At 53.4% G+C, this 15,959-nt stretch overlaps 3 protein-coding genes across 3 annotated transcripts; 2 read left to right on the top strand and 1 right to left on the bottom strand.

Moving 5' to 3' along the window:
• Positions 1-1,249: 1,249 nt before the first annotated feature.
• PG997_013129 (importin alpha subunit) lies at positions 1,250-3,223 on the top strand (the record flags this gene model as incomplete). Its single annotated transcript, XM_066817443.1, has 3 exons — positions 1,250-1,483; positions 1,746-2,181; positions 2,232-3,223. The coding sequence occupies 3 exons, from the start codon at positions 1,250-1,252 to the stop codon at positions 3,221-3,223; spliced, it is 1,662 nt and encodes a 553-aa protein (XP_066663135.1).
• A 1,262-nt stretch (positions 3,224-4,485) lies between these two features.
• On the top strand, positions 4,486-7,158 carry PG997_013128 (uncharacterized protein; the record flags this gene model as incomplete). Its single annotated transcript, XM_066817442.1, has 3 exons — positions 4,486-4,787; positions 4,851-7,034; positions 7,155-7,158. The coding sequence occupies 3 exons, from the start codon at positions 4,486-4,488 to the stop codon at positions 7,156-7,158; spliced, it is 2,490 nt and encodes an 829-aa protein (XP_066663134.1).
• Positions 7,159-7,673: 515 nt separating this feature from the next.
• On the bottom strand, positions 7,674-15,257 carry PG997_013127 (uncharacterized protein; the record flags this gene model as incomplete). The annotated part of the gene is made up of 12 exons (XM_066817441.1): positions 7,674-9,259; positions 9,558-9,627; positions 9,678-11,105; positions 11,158-11,191; positions 11,242-11,295; positions 11,349-11,489; positions 12,008-12,182; positions 12,859-13,380; positions 13,454-13,538; positions 13,580-14,240; positions 14,435-15,007; positions 15,151-15,257. 12 exons carry the CDS (start codon positions 15,255-15,257, stop codon positions 7,674-7,676), a joined length of 5,436 nt encoding a protein of 1,811 aa, XP_066663133.1.
• Positions 15,258-15,959: the final 702 nt, after the last annotated feature.

The raw sequence follows: 15,959 nt of genomic DNA, 5'->3' as shown, positions 1-15,959 counted from the left end.
TCACGAGTCACTGAGGGGTCACGTGAGCTTTAGTTAAGCCGGAAGGGTGTCGTCCCCCTCCTTGTCCGCCCCTCCCCAGCCCAGCCCAGCCCAAGTCATTTGTGCATAGGTCGGTCGCCTACAGAACCTACGTAGATGGTGGGGTAATATGTGCCACGAAAAGATAGAAACATCGCGAGCATGAATCGCGGCATGTGAGAGGGAGTGGAAAACGTAGAGATACATAGGAGGCTACTTCCGTACATATTGGTAGGAAGTATGTAGTTACATCAATACATGTAGGGAGCACATCGGGTGGTGGTTTGCATCTTGCATTGATTGGCATGCCTGCCGGCTCTGGTTCTTGCTTCTTTGTTTCCAATGCTCCCTTCCCAGACCCCAGACACAGACAGACAGATAGGCTCCTCTGATCCCCTCTGAGCTGGCAAACTAGAGCCTCTGTCTTTACCGGAGGGCTTCCTAGAGGAGGACAAAAAAGTATTGCATGATACATGTAGGTAGCAGACGTGTGTAGCAACTCTTGCATCGGTGGTGAGGCTGCTTTATTAGTCCCTTAACCTTATTAGCTAGTGCTTGCAGCTGTTCTGAGATTTTCCAGTTGAAGTGAGCAGACACCCGATCGATCAACGAAAGGAAAGGGTTCTTTCCACCAGGTAACCTGAAAACCGCCCCCAAAATCCGGGCTCTTTGCCGCCCGCGCCCCCTCACACATTACATATTTCTAGGTCCGCCTGAGTCTTTCGACCCGAGTACTGCACATTCAATAGAGGAGAAAGAGAGCGAGAGCGAGAGAAACCTTCAGTAACATTACCCCCTCCCTCCCTTGGGCAATTTCTCTTTTGCCTTGAGTGCCCAGACACACATCCAATCCTGAGGCTCCATCAGCCTTCCAGTACTTTCTTTTTTCCCTCTCTCTCCCCCCAAAGGACCCAAGAAGGCAGCCAGCATAACACGCCGACCCCTCGTCACCTGCCGGGCTACGCATTTCTTGTCTGCCAAAATCCGGTCAAATTCCCTAGCCATTACGACCAACTTTACCTTAGCTACTTCGGTAAGGCGATAAACAAGAAAAGGCGGGGTCTTTCCAGACGGACCCCTGGGGACTTTACTACATACTTTGCCTGAGAAACCAAAACAAAATTCCCTTCTCATCAACACAACTCCCTCACTACCCAACTCCATCTTGCGAGCCACACACCCCATCAACCAGATTGTTGTGCGCCGTACTGAATTCCTACCTACCGCAACCATGGCTGATCGGTACATCCCCGAGCATCGCCGAACTCAGTTCAAGGCGAAGAGTACCTTCAAGCCTGAGGAGCTGCGACGCCGCCGCGAGGAGCAGCAGGTCGAGATCCGAAAGGCCAAGAGAGAGGAGAACCTCGCAAAGCGCCGTGGTATCGGCACAGGCGAGAACCGTCCTGGCGCCTCGCTCGGTGCCGCCCCCGACAGCGACGATGATACTGCCCCCACCGAGAGCCAGGTAGGCGAATTTTCTGTCTTTACTCAATGCTGCATCCATCCTCTCATCGAGGCGCATCTGATCATCTCCGATCGGACTTCCACTTTTCCTGTCATGCTTGGCGCATCTGGCAACGGATGATACTTGCGCTTCCACGATCACACTTCTACCCCCGCAGCATATCCTTGCTATCTCTACTGCCCTACGCACCATCCTGCTTTGAACGTCCAATGTTCTCTCTCTATGTCTTGATAGTTATGCTAACACAATCTTTTTTGCTCAGCTGAACGAGGACCTTCCTCAAATGGTCCAAGGTGTTTTCTCAGAACAAATCGACCTCCAGATCCAAGCCACTACCAAATTCCGAAAACTGTTATCCAAGGAGCGCAATCCTCCTATCGAGGAGGTCATCAAGACCGGTGTAGTGAGCCGATTCGTCGAGTTCCTTCGATCTCCCCACACTCTGGTCCAATTCGAGGCAGCATGGGCATTGACCAATATCGCTTCCGGCTCTGCCACCCAAACTCAGGTCGTCATCGAGGCAGGTGCTGTTCCCATCTTCGTCGAGCTCCTGGCAAGCCCCGAGCCCGATGTTCGCGAGCAAGCTGTCTGGGCCCTTGGCAACATTGCCGGTGACAGCCCCACCTGCCGCGACTATGTTCTGGGCTGCGGTGCTCTGAAGCCTCTGTTGAACCTTCTTGGCGATAGTCGCAAGCTCAGTATGCTTCGAAATGCGACTTGGACATTGAGCAACTTCTGCCGGGGGAAGACCCCCAGCCTGACTGGAGCACGGTAAGCCCCGAAGACGAATCGTTTCTCGAGGATGGAATTTCTAACTGTGATGGCCAGATTGCGCCCGCTCTGCCTGTTCTTGCCAAGCTTGTGTATTCCTTGGACGACGAGGTTTTGATCGATGCTTGCTGGGCCATCAGCTACCTCAGCGATGGATCCAATGATAAGATCCAGGCTGTCATTGAGGCTGGCATCCCTCGCCGTCTGGTGGAGCTGCTGATGCACGCCTCTACCTCTGTTCAAACACCTGCGCTACGTTCTGTCGGCAACATTGTGACGGGAGACGACGTTCAGACTCAGGTTATCATTAACTGCGGTGCTCTGCCTTGTCTGTTGTCTCTCCTCAGCTCGAACAAGGACGGTATCAGGAAGGAGGCCTGCTGGACCATTTCCAACATCACGGCTGGCAACAGCCAGCAAATCCAGAGTGTGATTGATGCCAACATCATTCCGCCCTTGATCCATCTGCTCTCTAACGGCGACCTTAAGACAAGGAAGGAAGCTTGCTGGGCGATTAGCAACGCGACAAGCGGAGGTCTGCAAAAGCCTGAGCAGATTCGTTACCTGGTGGCTCAGAACTGCATCCGGCCTTTGTGTGATCTCCTGGCCTGCCCGGATAACAAGATTATCCAGGTTGCTCTGGATGGCTTGGAGAACATTCTCAAGGTTGGTGACCTGGACAAGCAGGCGGCTGGTGAGGGTGCCGAGTCAATCAACCGGTATGCTCTCTTTATTGAGGAGTGTGGTGGTATGGAGAAGATCCACGACTGCCAGAACAACGCCAATGAGGAGATCTACATGAAGTCTTACAACATCATCGAGAAGTACTTCTCGGATGAGGACGAGAACGCCGATGAGGCTATGGCTCCGCAGGCTCAGGGCGCCAATGGCACGTTTGGCTTTGGCACCAATGGCGCTCAGGGTGGTGGCTTCAACTTTGCCAACGGCAACGACTCGATGGACATGTAAGGCTCGGTCGAAACATTGGATTTCTTCTTTGCCGCCTCGTGGCCAATACCCTCCCCCGCGCCAACGGGCCCCCCAAAACCTGGCTGGCAGCGCCATCATGTTGCCCATGTACAAAACCTTCAGACTCGCGACACGACACTACACAACCCCCCATACCCCCAGCATCACACAACACAGCACTTGTAACCTCGATGGCGAGCAGCCCTGTCGAGTCCCGGAGAAAGAGAGAGCAGCCGTCAGATATTGAGGGACGAGAAAAGGCCGTTTGGTAGCTTGAAAGCTCCAGCCTGGTAGAAGCGGGCACGAAGCGAGGACGAGAGCATGACTTAGTAATAGCGGACGTAGCAAGAGGGTCGTCAATGGTAGCTTGAAAGCTCCAACCCTCTGTTTTCACGAGATATGCGGCAAGATGGCTGGGAACGCGAAGGTGGTGGCTATTGGCGGGACAAGGGCACGACAGAGAGGTCAAGGGCATCGGTCCCGCGAAGACATAGTCACTACTGTACCGTGTTGGTTGCTATTTGTCTAGTGACAATGGCTATCTATCTACATGTACCCAGCATGACACTGAATAGCGATGGTGCGTTTTTCTGTTTGGCCAAGTGGTTCGGACGGGAAGAAAGACGTTGCCACGATTCAGGTTCACGGCAGGCTTCAGCACCAATAAAAAAAGCAGCTTGTCCACCCCATCCACAACTGAAGCTTTTGCGCATGTATCCGTTGACCGTTTTCGTTGGACAGCCTGAAGGTGCCGTGTTTGTAGTCGCTGCATGCTGAAGGCCGTGAGCATCTGGAACTGCGTGGTGGCTATTTCTGGTCCAATGCCGCTCCCTCGATTACTACCTCACTTGCTCGCATATTACCCCACGAAAGGGCCTGTGCACCTTCCCCGCAGCAGCGTCGCGGTCACAGGTTCCTGTCACGAGGGCATTCCTTGCTAATGCTGTTGGCATCGGGTTTAGTATGCAAGCACCTTTTGTGAGATGAGACCTGTGATTGAGACCCGTTACGCGTACAATATGATCGACATAGCCCCAATGAACGACAGACAGTTGTGTCCGGAATGAGCCATAGAAGCGTAGGATCAGGATCCTCTTATTAGTTTCATGTTTTAGTCAGACGTCAACTGGCATCCATGCATTACTTGCTCCCTTGGACACTCGGCACGGCCCAGAAAACGACCTCCAGTAGACTAGCCTGTCCATGAATGGCTCGCGTCTTCTCTCTCACATTGCAGCCGGGCGAGGGATTGGATAAACATCATGGCCCAAAAGCTCCTGCCCTTGCTCTTCCTCGCCACTCTGGGCTTGACGCGGACAGTCGGCCCAGACGGCATTGATTACCACCATCTGCCCCGGGAGCCCGTCTTCCCTGGCCCGTGGGACCGTTTCATCCAAGCGCCCGCCAACAAGTCGCACATCAAGCCCGCCAGGATATGGACGGTGGAAGGGAATGTGACGACCACAAGCACAAGCACCGGCGGCTATCTCTCTGCCGGTAGCAGCATCCTTATCGGCGAAGGTGGCCATATCACCCTGGAGTTTGAAGAGAACATATCCGGCCGGTATGTGTACCGCGCAGGCTCCTAAAGGCGTGTAGCAACTGACAGTGCCATCCATCCCTCTAGAGTATGTTTTCAGATCGACAGTGTGATGGACGAGCCCGTTCTCATGCTCGCTTACACCGAGTCTTCTTTCTTCGTCGGCGAGCGGACGGATGCCACAAATGATGACCCGTGGGACTTGCCATTAGAATTCCATCCGGGCAAGAAAACGGGCAAGATGTGCGTGGGAGATGACTTCCTGCGCGGTGGTTTCAAGTACCTCACCTTGTACATTGACGATATTCCCGTCTTCGAGAGCCCCATCGCTCGGACGTTCCGACAACTGTTTGCCACGATAGCTGGTGTGGCTCAGAAGGTACTGCTGGGAAAGGACCCAATCTTGCAACTTGTCGGTCAAGGGGAGAAAAGACCGTACTCCAAACCCTCCATCGGCATATCCCAGGTCTGGGTCAACTGCACGTCTTTCCCGTCTCAACCCAATGGGAGGGCGTACTCCGGGTACTTCTACAGCTCGAGCGATCTTCTCAACCGGATCTGGTACGCCGGCGCATACACGTTGCAGCTCTCGACTATCGACCCCAAGGAAGGCTCGGCTTTGATTCACGTCAATAGCTTTCTGACCCATCACCAATCCCCGCCGGGCTCGTGGTACTCCAACTTCACCGTTTCCCAAGGGACTGCCGTGACGACAGATGGCGCCAAGCGTGACCGTCTGGTCTGGCCAGGTGACATGTATATTGCCATCCCGGGCATTGCTGTCTCTACCTACGATATGCTAGCAGTGCGAAACGCGCTGGATATCGTATACTGGCGCCAATACTCAGATGGCCGGTTACCGTACGCCGGGCCGCCTCTGAGTTATCACAACGAATTCAGCGACACCTATCACTTGCATACGCTGTTGGGCACGTATGACTACGTTATGTACTCCGGAGATATCGACTGGTTGCGCGAGAAATGGCCGGACTACATGCGCGCCTTCTATGTGAGCAGCTCCAAAGTCGACTCAAGGAATCTGATGCACGTCACGTCTCCATTTGATTGGAACCGCCATGGAATGGGCGGCCACAACGTTGAAGCGTCGGCAATACTTCAAGTGGTGCTGAAGCGCACCATCGAGCTTTCCTCTTTCCTCGCGTTTGACCCCCTCATTGAACTGCCCGACAAAGACTACTTGGAATCCCTGATCGAGCGACTCGAGTCGGGCATCGAGGCTCTTTACTGCAACCACACCGGCCTTTACTCTGATAACCTCCAAGACCGCCACTGTTTCGGCGACGACCACTGCGATCCCCAGGACGGTAACTCGTGGGCCCTTATCGCCGGTATGGCCAAGACCTTCCCCTCGCAGCCCTACTCGATCTCCGAGGGGCTGCGTGCCCGCTGGAACAAGTTCGGAGCCCCCGCGATCGAATTCCCCAACGTCATGTCACCCTTCTCCTCTTCGTTCGAACTGCAGGCGCACTGCGCCGCCGGCAACCACGACGCCGCCGTCGAGCTGATGCTGCTCATGTGGGGCTACCTGCTCAAGGGGCCCGGGTTCACCAACAGCACCCTCGCCGAGGGCTTCCGCACCGACGGCTACGTCCACTACCCGGCCTACCCGATCCCCAGCCGCAACAGTCACGCGCACGGCTGGGCCGCGGGCCCCACGAGCACACTGACCACGGGCATCTTGGGCATCAAGCTCTTGAAGCCCGGAGGCGACGAGTGGAGCATCCGGCCCGTCCTGTCGTCGTGGCTGGGTTGGGCGCGCGGCGGCTTCGCCGTCGTGAGCGGCGAGTTCGAGGTCATGGTCTCGCGCGTCTTGTTCCACCGCGGCGGCCGCCTCGTGGGCCACGGCGAGGTCTTTGTGGTGCGGGCACCAGAGGGGACCAGGGGCTCTGTGGGCTGGGGAGACGAGGACGAGGACGAGGATGATCCGTGGCAAGTGAAAATAGCGGGTGGTCCTCAATCCCGGGCCTGGGTCCGCATGCATCACCATCCCGACACGATGACGATGTCGTTCTCGGATGGTGCCACGACGGCGGCGACGACGACATACGACGAGATTGACCTGCGAGACGCCGCAGCGGCTGTATGGCTGCAGAAGGTGGAGCGGGACGAGCGTTGGTTCGACCAGGAGCTTTCCTACCGCGACGGCTCCCTGGTCTACGACCACACCTTCAAAGAGCCCGTTATGCAGGAGCGAGCGCCGGGTGTCGTTGACGAAGAGGCTTTGGAAACCGGCTACGTGAAAGCTATCCCGTGGATGTGGGGGGATGGCAACTATACAGACGGGGGAAGGAGATCTATAGATTCGATAGAGATCGGTTGTATTGAACTGTTGAGATGTATACCATCCTTGAAACTTATTCCGATTGTCAGTTGAACGCCTGCGAGCTGCCGAAAATGTATAACCAATGCTACCCTGGAAGGCGACAAAGCAGTGGCACGCTCTGTAGACCTTTAAACAAGCAGCACTGATATCCGAAGAGATGTTCATAATAGTTTCGCCCTATTCACTTGGCAATCTTTCAGTACAAATCACACCGACATGAGCATCACTGGGTCGATCTCGCTCCTTTATTAGTTCGTCATTCAACGTTCTAAGTAAATATCCGCTCAGCCTCGAGGTGAGTTGGACTGTAATGCCTGTAATACAACAAGAGACGCCTTCTTCTGCGAGATGAATCGTCCACCACCAACAAACGCGCATGGGGGGTATAATAGCAAAAGCATATAAAATCAACCATGCCGTTACTCCGGTTTCCATGCAACCACACCATGCAGTTTCTATCAGAGCGCAAAGGCCCTGCCGTTGTCCCGTACCGCCTCATCATACCAATGCCATGCTGCACAGATATCGAACACTTTCTAGGGTATCTCTCTACCTCCACGGCCTTCTCAGTCGGAATCCTCAACATGGACTATTTCAGGGATCTTCTTCTTCTTCGGCATTGGTGTTGCCGAAACAACTCTCTCGCCTTGGAGTAAACCACCAATTCGCTCTCGTTCTGGAAAGTATTGGCTTTCGCGGGGCGTCTCTTTTGGGCGCTTGTGGGCCGAACGCATCGCTGTCTTCTGCTTCTGCCTCGCTTGCTGTAGCTCCTCGAACCGCGGTCTAGACGGGATCTCCACTGCTAAATGAGCAGGCGTACTGTCAATATCCTCAGCAGGTAAATCATTCCCACCCAGTACACGCAGTTCCTCAGTCGGGCTACGAGCTGGGGTTTCAGGAAGAGGGGCCAGCATGGTTCTCTCGACCTCGGACTCCGCAGTATCATCCTCTGCCGGCGATCGAATCGCTTCTCGGAGTGATCCACCTTTGGTGCCGTCGTTAGAAGGCATTGCCCTTGGAGTTTCGATCTCCGACTCCGTTGTAGCAGATGATGAACGATCAGAGTCCTTTGGCGATGCAACCAGGCGGTCCGGCGTTTTCGGATCATCTTCATCAAGAAGGGTGACGTCTGCCTCGTTTGGTGCAGCCGTGGCAGCGGATGCGATTTCGGGACCTTCAACGCTCTCTCGTGCCAACATAACGGGAGATGGGGTCTTCATTGGGCTGCTCTCGATGTCCGATCTAACAGGAGATTTGAACGATGAGTTTGCTTCAATGGGCGCCATTGGCGCCGATGCTGGAGTCTCGCTGATTCGTTCGTTGGAAGGTGGCCGGCTTTGTCTGTTCCTCTTGATCCTAGCAGCCTCCCTTTTGGCCTTTATACGTTCATTCTCACGCACAATTTGTTCGTTCTGTAATTTGAACAGCAGCGTTCTGATATCATTACGCAGTGCCGGAGCATCAATACTCCACTCGATTTTCTCGTGAAGCAACAAGGTGCGTATGAAAGAATCGGGATCGCGTAGGAACTGAACCACATAGCCAAGAAGGTAGAGGCCACAGTCGCAGTAGTTGGACTGAGTCGGGATGCCCTTAGCCGTCATTGTCAAAGATCCAGGGTCAGGCATCTCGGCGCCCTTCTTGTCTCTCAGTTCCTTGATCAGGTAATCCTTGAGATTCCGGCATGCCGGGGAGTGCCCAGATCCCAAAGAATCCAACGTGATAATCTTTGGTTCGTTTGGATCATGCTTCTTCCCACCAATACTGGCCTTTTTGGCGGATTTCTTCGGCTCCGTACCTGACACTGGCAACGACTCTCCCGACTCTTCCTTGCCCTCGTCCAAGCCTTTGGCATCACTTGAAACGTTCAATGGACCGTTGGTACTCAGTATGGCATCGGAACCTGCCGATTCGAGGCTCATGTGGCCGATCCCATCAGCAACCTCGCCAGCGGTATTCCCAAGCGGCTTCACCACATGTTCTGTGCCCTGCACATCTGCCACATGGTCCCGGTCGCTTGCCGGGATATTCGTGTGGGCATTACTCGAGTCGACGGCAGGTGGTTTGCATGCAGTTGTATCCAACTTCGGCGCATTGTAGATGATGGCTATGTACCAATGCGAAAACTCGTTGATAGGAACAACGATGAAGTCTTTTTGAACAAGTCAACCTTGGTTGTCCATGCTTTAACGCTGTCGTAGTTGATTCCAGCACTGCTCTTTGTAGGTTTCAACTTCTCGTAGAAAAAAGTGTTGTGAAAATAGATGCGCTCCGCAAGATCTGGACGTTGCATTTCTAGGTCATGCTGGAGGTAGCGCAAGTAAAATATGATTAGGTTGTCATTCAGGAATTGACCTTCATCAAGACGAGGTATGTCAACCACGTCGACAGTGGCCCGACTCTTGCCTGTTGGGGGAAGATGAGTGAATCTCGCCACTGATCAGCCCAACCTGGATTCTTCTCAGTCCATAAATCAGGTGGTGGCGGACTTGGCGAACGAGGCTTCCGTTTGGCACGTGTCTGACGAATAGTCGAGCCCTGCGGACTTTCGGAGTCTACAACCTCAAAACGCTGCTGGGACATAGGGGGTGCATGTCATCCTTGATCCTCGGTTTCGCTCGAAGTGGATCGTGACTGGTCAACGTTTGCAGTGCTGTAGACTTTTGCTGCTGCTGCTGCCAACGTTTCTCCTGCTTATGTTCAGCGAGACGTAGATCATCCGGCAACTTGGGCCTCTCTACATCCACATCTCTAATAACATAACCGGTATGCGCTTTGGACCTGAGGTTATCCATCTCTTTTTGCAACCTCTCGTCCTCTACGCCAGTAAGTGTTACCGGAAAAGGGGATTCTCGAGGCATTTCTACCCATTTCATGAAAGATTGCACATCCTTGGTTGATCCAAGATCGAGATGCAGTTTTGCCGAAGCACTTTGGCCAGGATCGGCAGCTCGTACAATGGAAATAATAGAGTGTGTTTTCCCCTGCGGAAACCGGACCTGTTTGACCTTGGCCAAGTTCACAGTGAGATATGCAACTTGGTCCAGGATGTTTCCATCACTATCGGTCGGGTGCAGCATGTGGCTGATCTCGTGGACTCGAAGAACGCATGGTAGGTACATATCATCCGTTGGTGAAGGATAAGCAAAGTCGCCCGAAACTGCCCGTGTAATCTTCAGTCCTAATGAAGTGATGATTTGCTTTGCGTGTTTCACAGCCTCCGCTGTCTTGTTTTTGGCGGGTAATTTCCGAGCTGCTTGGCTTGCACTTGCACCGAACTTGATAGGAGTGATGTGGCCTCGTTGTGATTCACGCGATGGGGACGAGAGCGCAGTTCGTTTGGTCTTGCGGAACTTCGCGATAGGGCTATCTCCTGCCAGCTCATCCACGCTTGACGACCTGTGGCGCTTCCCATTGAAATTGTTCGTTGCGAGTATCGTGCGTCTGGCAGCTTCACCCTGACCATGGTCATTCAGGGTGCGTTTTCTACCCGCGAACCGAGTAGCCAGCTCATCTGCCGCAATAGTGACGTGTGGTTGCTTTCTTGTTTGGACCAAATCGACGGGTTCTTCGCTACCGCCATCATCGGATGCAAGATCGATGACTTCTTTTGACTGTCTTGATTGGTGCTTTCCAATTTTCCGCAGGCGTTCGTTCAACTCCGGTGATGGAGGGTGTATCAAGCTTTCCACATTCTGGTATTCCGCTACATATGGCTGGATAGCATTGGGTGACAAGTTGCCGCGGGGAACTGTCTTCTGCGACTCTGCAGTCCCTGGTGTATCGTCCCGCAGCGCGAACCCCGAATAGAGCACAGGGTGATGCTCTTTATTCTCATCGTTCTTCTGGTTGTTGCTCTGTTCGAGCCTTGGGCGTTTCGGGGCCGGCGAATCTGCAGTCTCTTGGACCGACCGAGATGTTGAGGGAGAGGCAATGTTCGGGTTATTCCCATCCAAGTTGTCCATTGGCCTAGGACCACCAATGCCGATGAACTTGGTCTGTGTTTCCTTAGCAGCAATTCTACAAGAGCGACCCATAATCTCGACTCACAATTAATTTCTTCATTTTGCCTTGCCGCGCAGCCCTGGGTATGTATCAGCCTTTGCACCAAGTATGTGCGAAATCCATGCATACAGGACAGGCCTTCGAGGCGAACCCAAATCACGATATCGCTGGATAGGACAGTCCCTAAACGGCTGTTAAAAGGCGATCGCTGCGAGGTAATCAAGATGCTGTCTGACCATGTCATGTACGCATTGTTCCCAGGTCCAAATCTGCCGTTCGCGTGAGTATCGGCGGTGGAGATGTTGACCTTCTCCGTGACTGTTCGAAGGTCTTCTTGCGGCGGAGATGGGGAGGGTGTTGCATGCTCCTCGACGGATCTGCTAAAGTCAGCAGCCAAACTTGGCTGGCACGAGATCGAGGCAAGCGATTGCGCCAAAAACAAATAAGAAATCAAGGGCCCAGAAAGCAGGCCCAGAACATTGTTTAGGCGGTAGAGTCAACAAAAGAGAATATTGCAGGCAGAACCGACTGGGGTGGAGGGGAGACGACGAGTTGTACAAGGCGACTTCGCGTGCAAAAAAACGACCCAAGTCTTGGACCTCCGAGAGACAGGGCTGTAGCAATTAAAGGTAGATGACTGAATGAGCGCAGTACCTCCAAGCCTTGCTCTAGCTTTGGCAGCCTTGCCCTGGAACTCCACTAATTTGTTGCCATCCATGTGAAGAGGACCCTGAATGCACCTGGCACCTGGGAAGTTACAGTTACCCCGCTGATGCTGACTACCTAGGGAACAGCCACTTACTGGGCTGCACACTGCACCCCCATTGATGTGCAGGAAATACAGACGAACAAAGAAGAAAGCAAGCAGGCTGCCAGAGGAGATGCGTGTACGTACCCTTCATCGTCCATTCTGAACAAGATATCTGCTGCTTCAGAGTAGGCACCGTTGTGTAATGCATACGGCAATGTATGCTGCTCTGTAGTGATGAGTCGGACGGTCGCAAGTTCTTTGTCAACATCGCTGCTCACTTCTGCAGTTACCCTAATATCTTTGAAGGGTTGTCCGGCAACTGGATCAAAATCTCATAATCCCGATACCAATATTGGGACGGATTGTTAACGATACCAACGTCGCTGGCGACAATCAGTATCAAACGGTCAAATCGATCAACCAGCACCCCGAAAGATGCCGAATAGATGGCAGGTGAAGCGTGACGGTCGAAAGAATGTTACAAAAAAGGGTGAGGTTGCAGCATGTGCTTGGTCACAAACGCTTGCATGACATGGCATAGCTGGCGTGCTATCTACAACGTATCGCAAGTAAGTATTTAGGCCACACGGTTCCCGTCTTAGATTCTCGTCTTACTCCCAGCCTCTTGCACTCCCGGCGAGGCAGCTGTCTTCATATCCTTGCAGATAGCAGAAATGGAGAAAGAGGAGACAGAAAGGCGGCATTACTTTGTCATTCATGTGAACTCGTTTAGATATCATCTTTATGTGTTTCACTTGCAGTGAGTCTATCTCCATCCCACATTAACCTGTCAGATACATACCTGGTATTGACCATAACCTCGCTCGGTTCCACCCCCTTGCTTACTGCTTCTCGTTTTGTCTATTGGTGTATGCTGAGTAGCTTGGACGACCCTTTTGTCGTATAGACACTCAGTCGATCCGGTCCACCACACAGCTCCTTTGGATTTCCCATGCAGGTCATGGAACAGTCGTAGGTTCCTGCCTCTACCGAACCTTCTGTAAAGTTGTTGCCGCAGTAGCACTCCCGAGAATACTCGGTACCGAAGTACGTGAACCCATCGCAGAAGTTCGCACATGACTCGAGCGTCATGTTGTTATTGGCATTCTGAAGGGCATTCAGTGCCCGGGAGTTTGTGCCCTCTGTCTGACAGCCGTACCAGTTGTACTTGCCCACGGTTGGCGGCTGCGTGGGACCCGTCGTCGCGTTGGAGAAATAGACGTCAAGTCGGTTGCCAGCACCGCAGTATGTGCTCTTGTCGCCCGCGCAGGACATGCTGCAATCGGTCATCACTGCGGGCTTGCTGCTTGAGTCGAGGACGTTGCCGCAGTAGCATTCGCGCCCATACTCCGTCCCGAAGTAATGGTATGCGCTACAGAAGGCGGCACAAATCTCCGCCGTCATAGTGTCAACCGCCATACTCTGTCCGCTAAGGGCGCGACGGCCATCTGTTGCTTCTTTGTAGCAGCCGACGAGCGAGTACGTGCCCACTTGCTGTTTCTGCGTCGGAGTTGCAGCTGCCGATGCGCTCGAAGTAGACGTGCCAGCGGCGGTGGTAGCTACTGTACTGTAACTTTGTGTGGAACTTACTGTACTCGTGCCAGACGACGTGGATGGACTGGATACTTGAGTATTGGAGCTCGTGGAACTCGAGAAGCTCGTCGAGCTCGTGAGACTAGAGGTTCCCGAATTGGGTACATTTGAGCTGGTACTAACGCTGCTGGAAACACTGGAAGATGGGGAGGCCACTGGAGGCGCAGAGCTTCCCGGCGTAGCGCAAGCTGACGACGCTGGTTTGAAGAAGGGCCGGCAGTTCGCCCCCAGCTCGAATCCGTTGTTGAAGGTGTCCGCAATGGCTGTTGACCCACTGCCACTTGTGACGTCGATCTTGGCTGTACCAGCCATGCCCCCAGTGATATTATAACTGGCAGTATAGAACGTATACAGCCCCACGCAGTCTCCTTGGGTCATGGATACGCTATTGGCAACCAGACTGGCCACTGGGTAGACGGTCGGTATCTGGTTGGTGACCTGTAACGTCACGGGCATAGACCCGAGGTCGTTCCGAACCGCCGCAGTGACGGTCAGCTGTCCAGATGTTGTCAAGAGACAACTCTGAGGTGACTGCAGCATGATCCCGTCAGTGATTGCGTAAGAATTGCCATTGTTGTCGAAAGAAAGTATGGTCCCGTTGGCAAGGTTCAGAGCCAGCGTGAAGGACGAGATACCAGTTGCCGTTGGAATCGTGGTTTTCACTGGGAACCAGAAGAACGTGTCATCGAACCCTTTTGTGACACCACTGCCCGTCACGGTTGAAGAGCAATTGGCAGGACCGCAATCAGTACCTCCATATCGATTTTTGTACGTCAGTGTCAGGCTATTGATCGACGAAGCTGGCAGATACGTTGTCCGAACACGTATCCCGCCAGTCAGTGTCATGGTCGAGGCATAGTCGTTCAGTATAAGTTGAATGCCAACTGGTTTGACGAAATAGGGAGGATTGGATCAGAAAACACAACATCTGAAGGCACCACCTCGATCATCTGCTGTAAGACGCTTTGACAAACCGACTGGAACGCAGCCGGGTTTGTCAAAGCCTGCACTGTCTGGTTCTTATCTGCCCCGAACACCACAGCGTCCGAGTTCTTGCGAAGTGCGACAGCATTGCCGACCACAAGCGGATTCGTACCGTTGTTATTCAGGTATTCGGTCACCACATTGTTGTCGAAAACTGCCACGGTCGAGTCGAAAGCCATCTCGTTCTTAGGCGTACCTGGCGGCACGATGTCGTTAAACTCGGGCGAATGGACGCCGCCTATGGTATGGCCACATGCGACGAGCTGGATCATCTGAGCAGAATTGAAGCCTAGGCGCGAGAACCGATTCTTGAAGGTGCCAATTCCGTCCTGCGGCTGCGGCACGAAACCGTCTGGCCCAGCCGTCGTGGCATCAATCCTGCCCCCACGGATGGGAATAGCCGGGCCCCCGCAGGACCTGACCGAGTAATAAACCCCGAGAGCGATCAAATCGGACATGCTTGATTGACTGGTGTAAAAGGTTGAGTAGAAGCTTAGAGAAGTGTTGAATCCAGGCCCAGTGTCCTCCGCGTTCATTGTCTCGAATTGCAAAGACGCATCCAACCCCCTGTTCCCCAGTAGATGTTGCCCGATGCCACGTCGTGGAATGCAGTCCGAAGCCACTCGGCGGCATTTTGTCGCCCAGGTCCCGCTGCCTCACTCGTGCAAGGTATCACTGTCCCGCCAAATCCACGGTTGTTGAAGGCCAACACCTGATACATGATTTCCTCCAACTCATCGATCGATGAAGGCCATGTCGGGTCGGCACAGACGCCCAGGAAGAACAGTATGCTCGTAACAGAGTATAACAGCCACATCTTGACAAGCTGCTCCCTTCTGGCTAGAGAATGAAGAACTCGGCTGCGGAAGACTGGCTCGAATGCGCCTTTCAGATATATGTGATTCGGGATATAAAACACAAGACGACATCAGCAGCCGGAACCTTGCTCAAGTAAAACCAGGCAAGCTGCCCTGAAGGGTGCTAGTAGACGCGACGGCACGTTTGTGTCTTCTGGTCCAGCCGTCTGTATCGCATATCATGCTGGTGCGTATCGTGCCACACGAGTGTTTGAAACTTACTAGTGGGAGTTCCCCTCCCGAGGAGGTGAAAAGGTCGAGCCTGGCTGGCAAAGGGAGGAGATTGGGTAATTTTCCATCAACATGATTTATCAAAGTTTCTCGGTCATCGTATCGAATAAGACTAGCAGGTTTAGCTAACAAAAGTGCAGCGTAGATATATGAACAGGTGCTTGGCAGTTGGAACGGAGAGCCGCTGATAGCTGCGTATGTTGCATGGTTCTGGTCGAAGGTCCTGAAGGGTACCAGATCAGGCAGGTGAGTACCGATTGTATTGTTCTTCCTCTACCAGAGTTAACTTAGGGGCTCACGCCGTGAGCACCCAGCTATGGGTTCTCTGAAATGTGCCGTCGAACAACGTAGGTCGGCGTTTGCTGAGAAACGCCGTTGTACCCCTTAAAATAATGCAAGCTCGGGACACAGGTGCGTGCCCGCCCCTATAC

Source organism: Apiospora hydei (assembly GCF_038363865.1).
Source record: "Apiospora hydei strain CBS 114990 chromosome Unknown utg000009l_segment0_segment0, whole genome shotgun sequence".
NCBI classification, from domain to species: domain Eukaryota; kingdom Fungi; phylum Ascomycota; class Sordariomycetes; order Amphisphaeriales; family Apiosporaceae; genus Apiospora; species Apiospora hydei.
The sequence above is the reverse complement of the archived record's forward strand: the minus strand, read 5'-3'. Positions and strand labels throughout refer to the sequence as shown.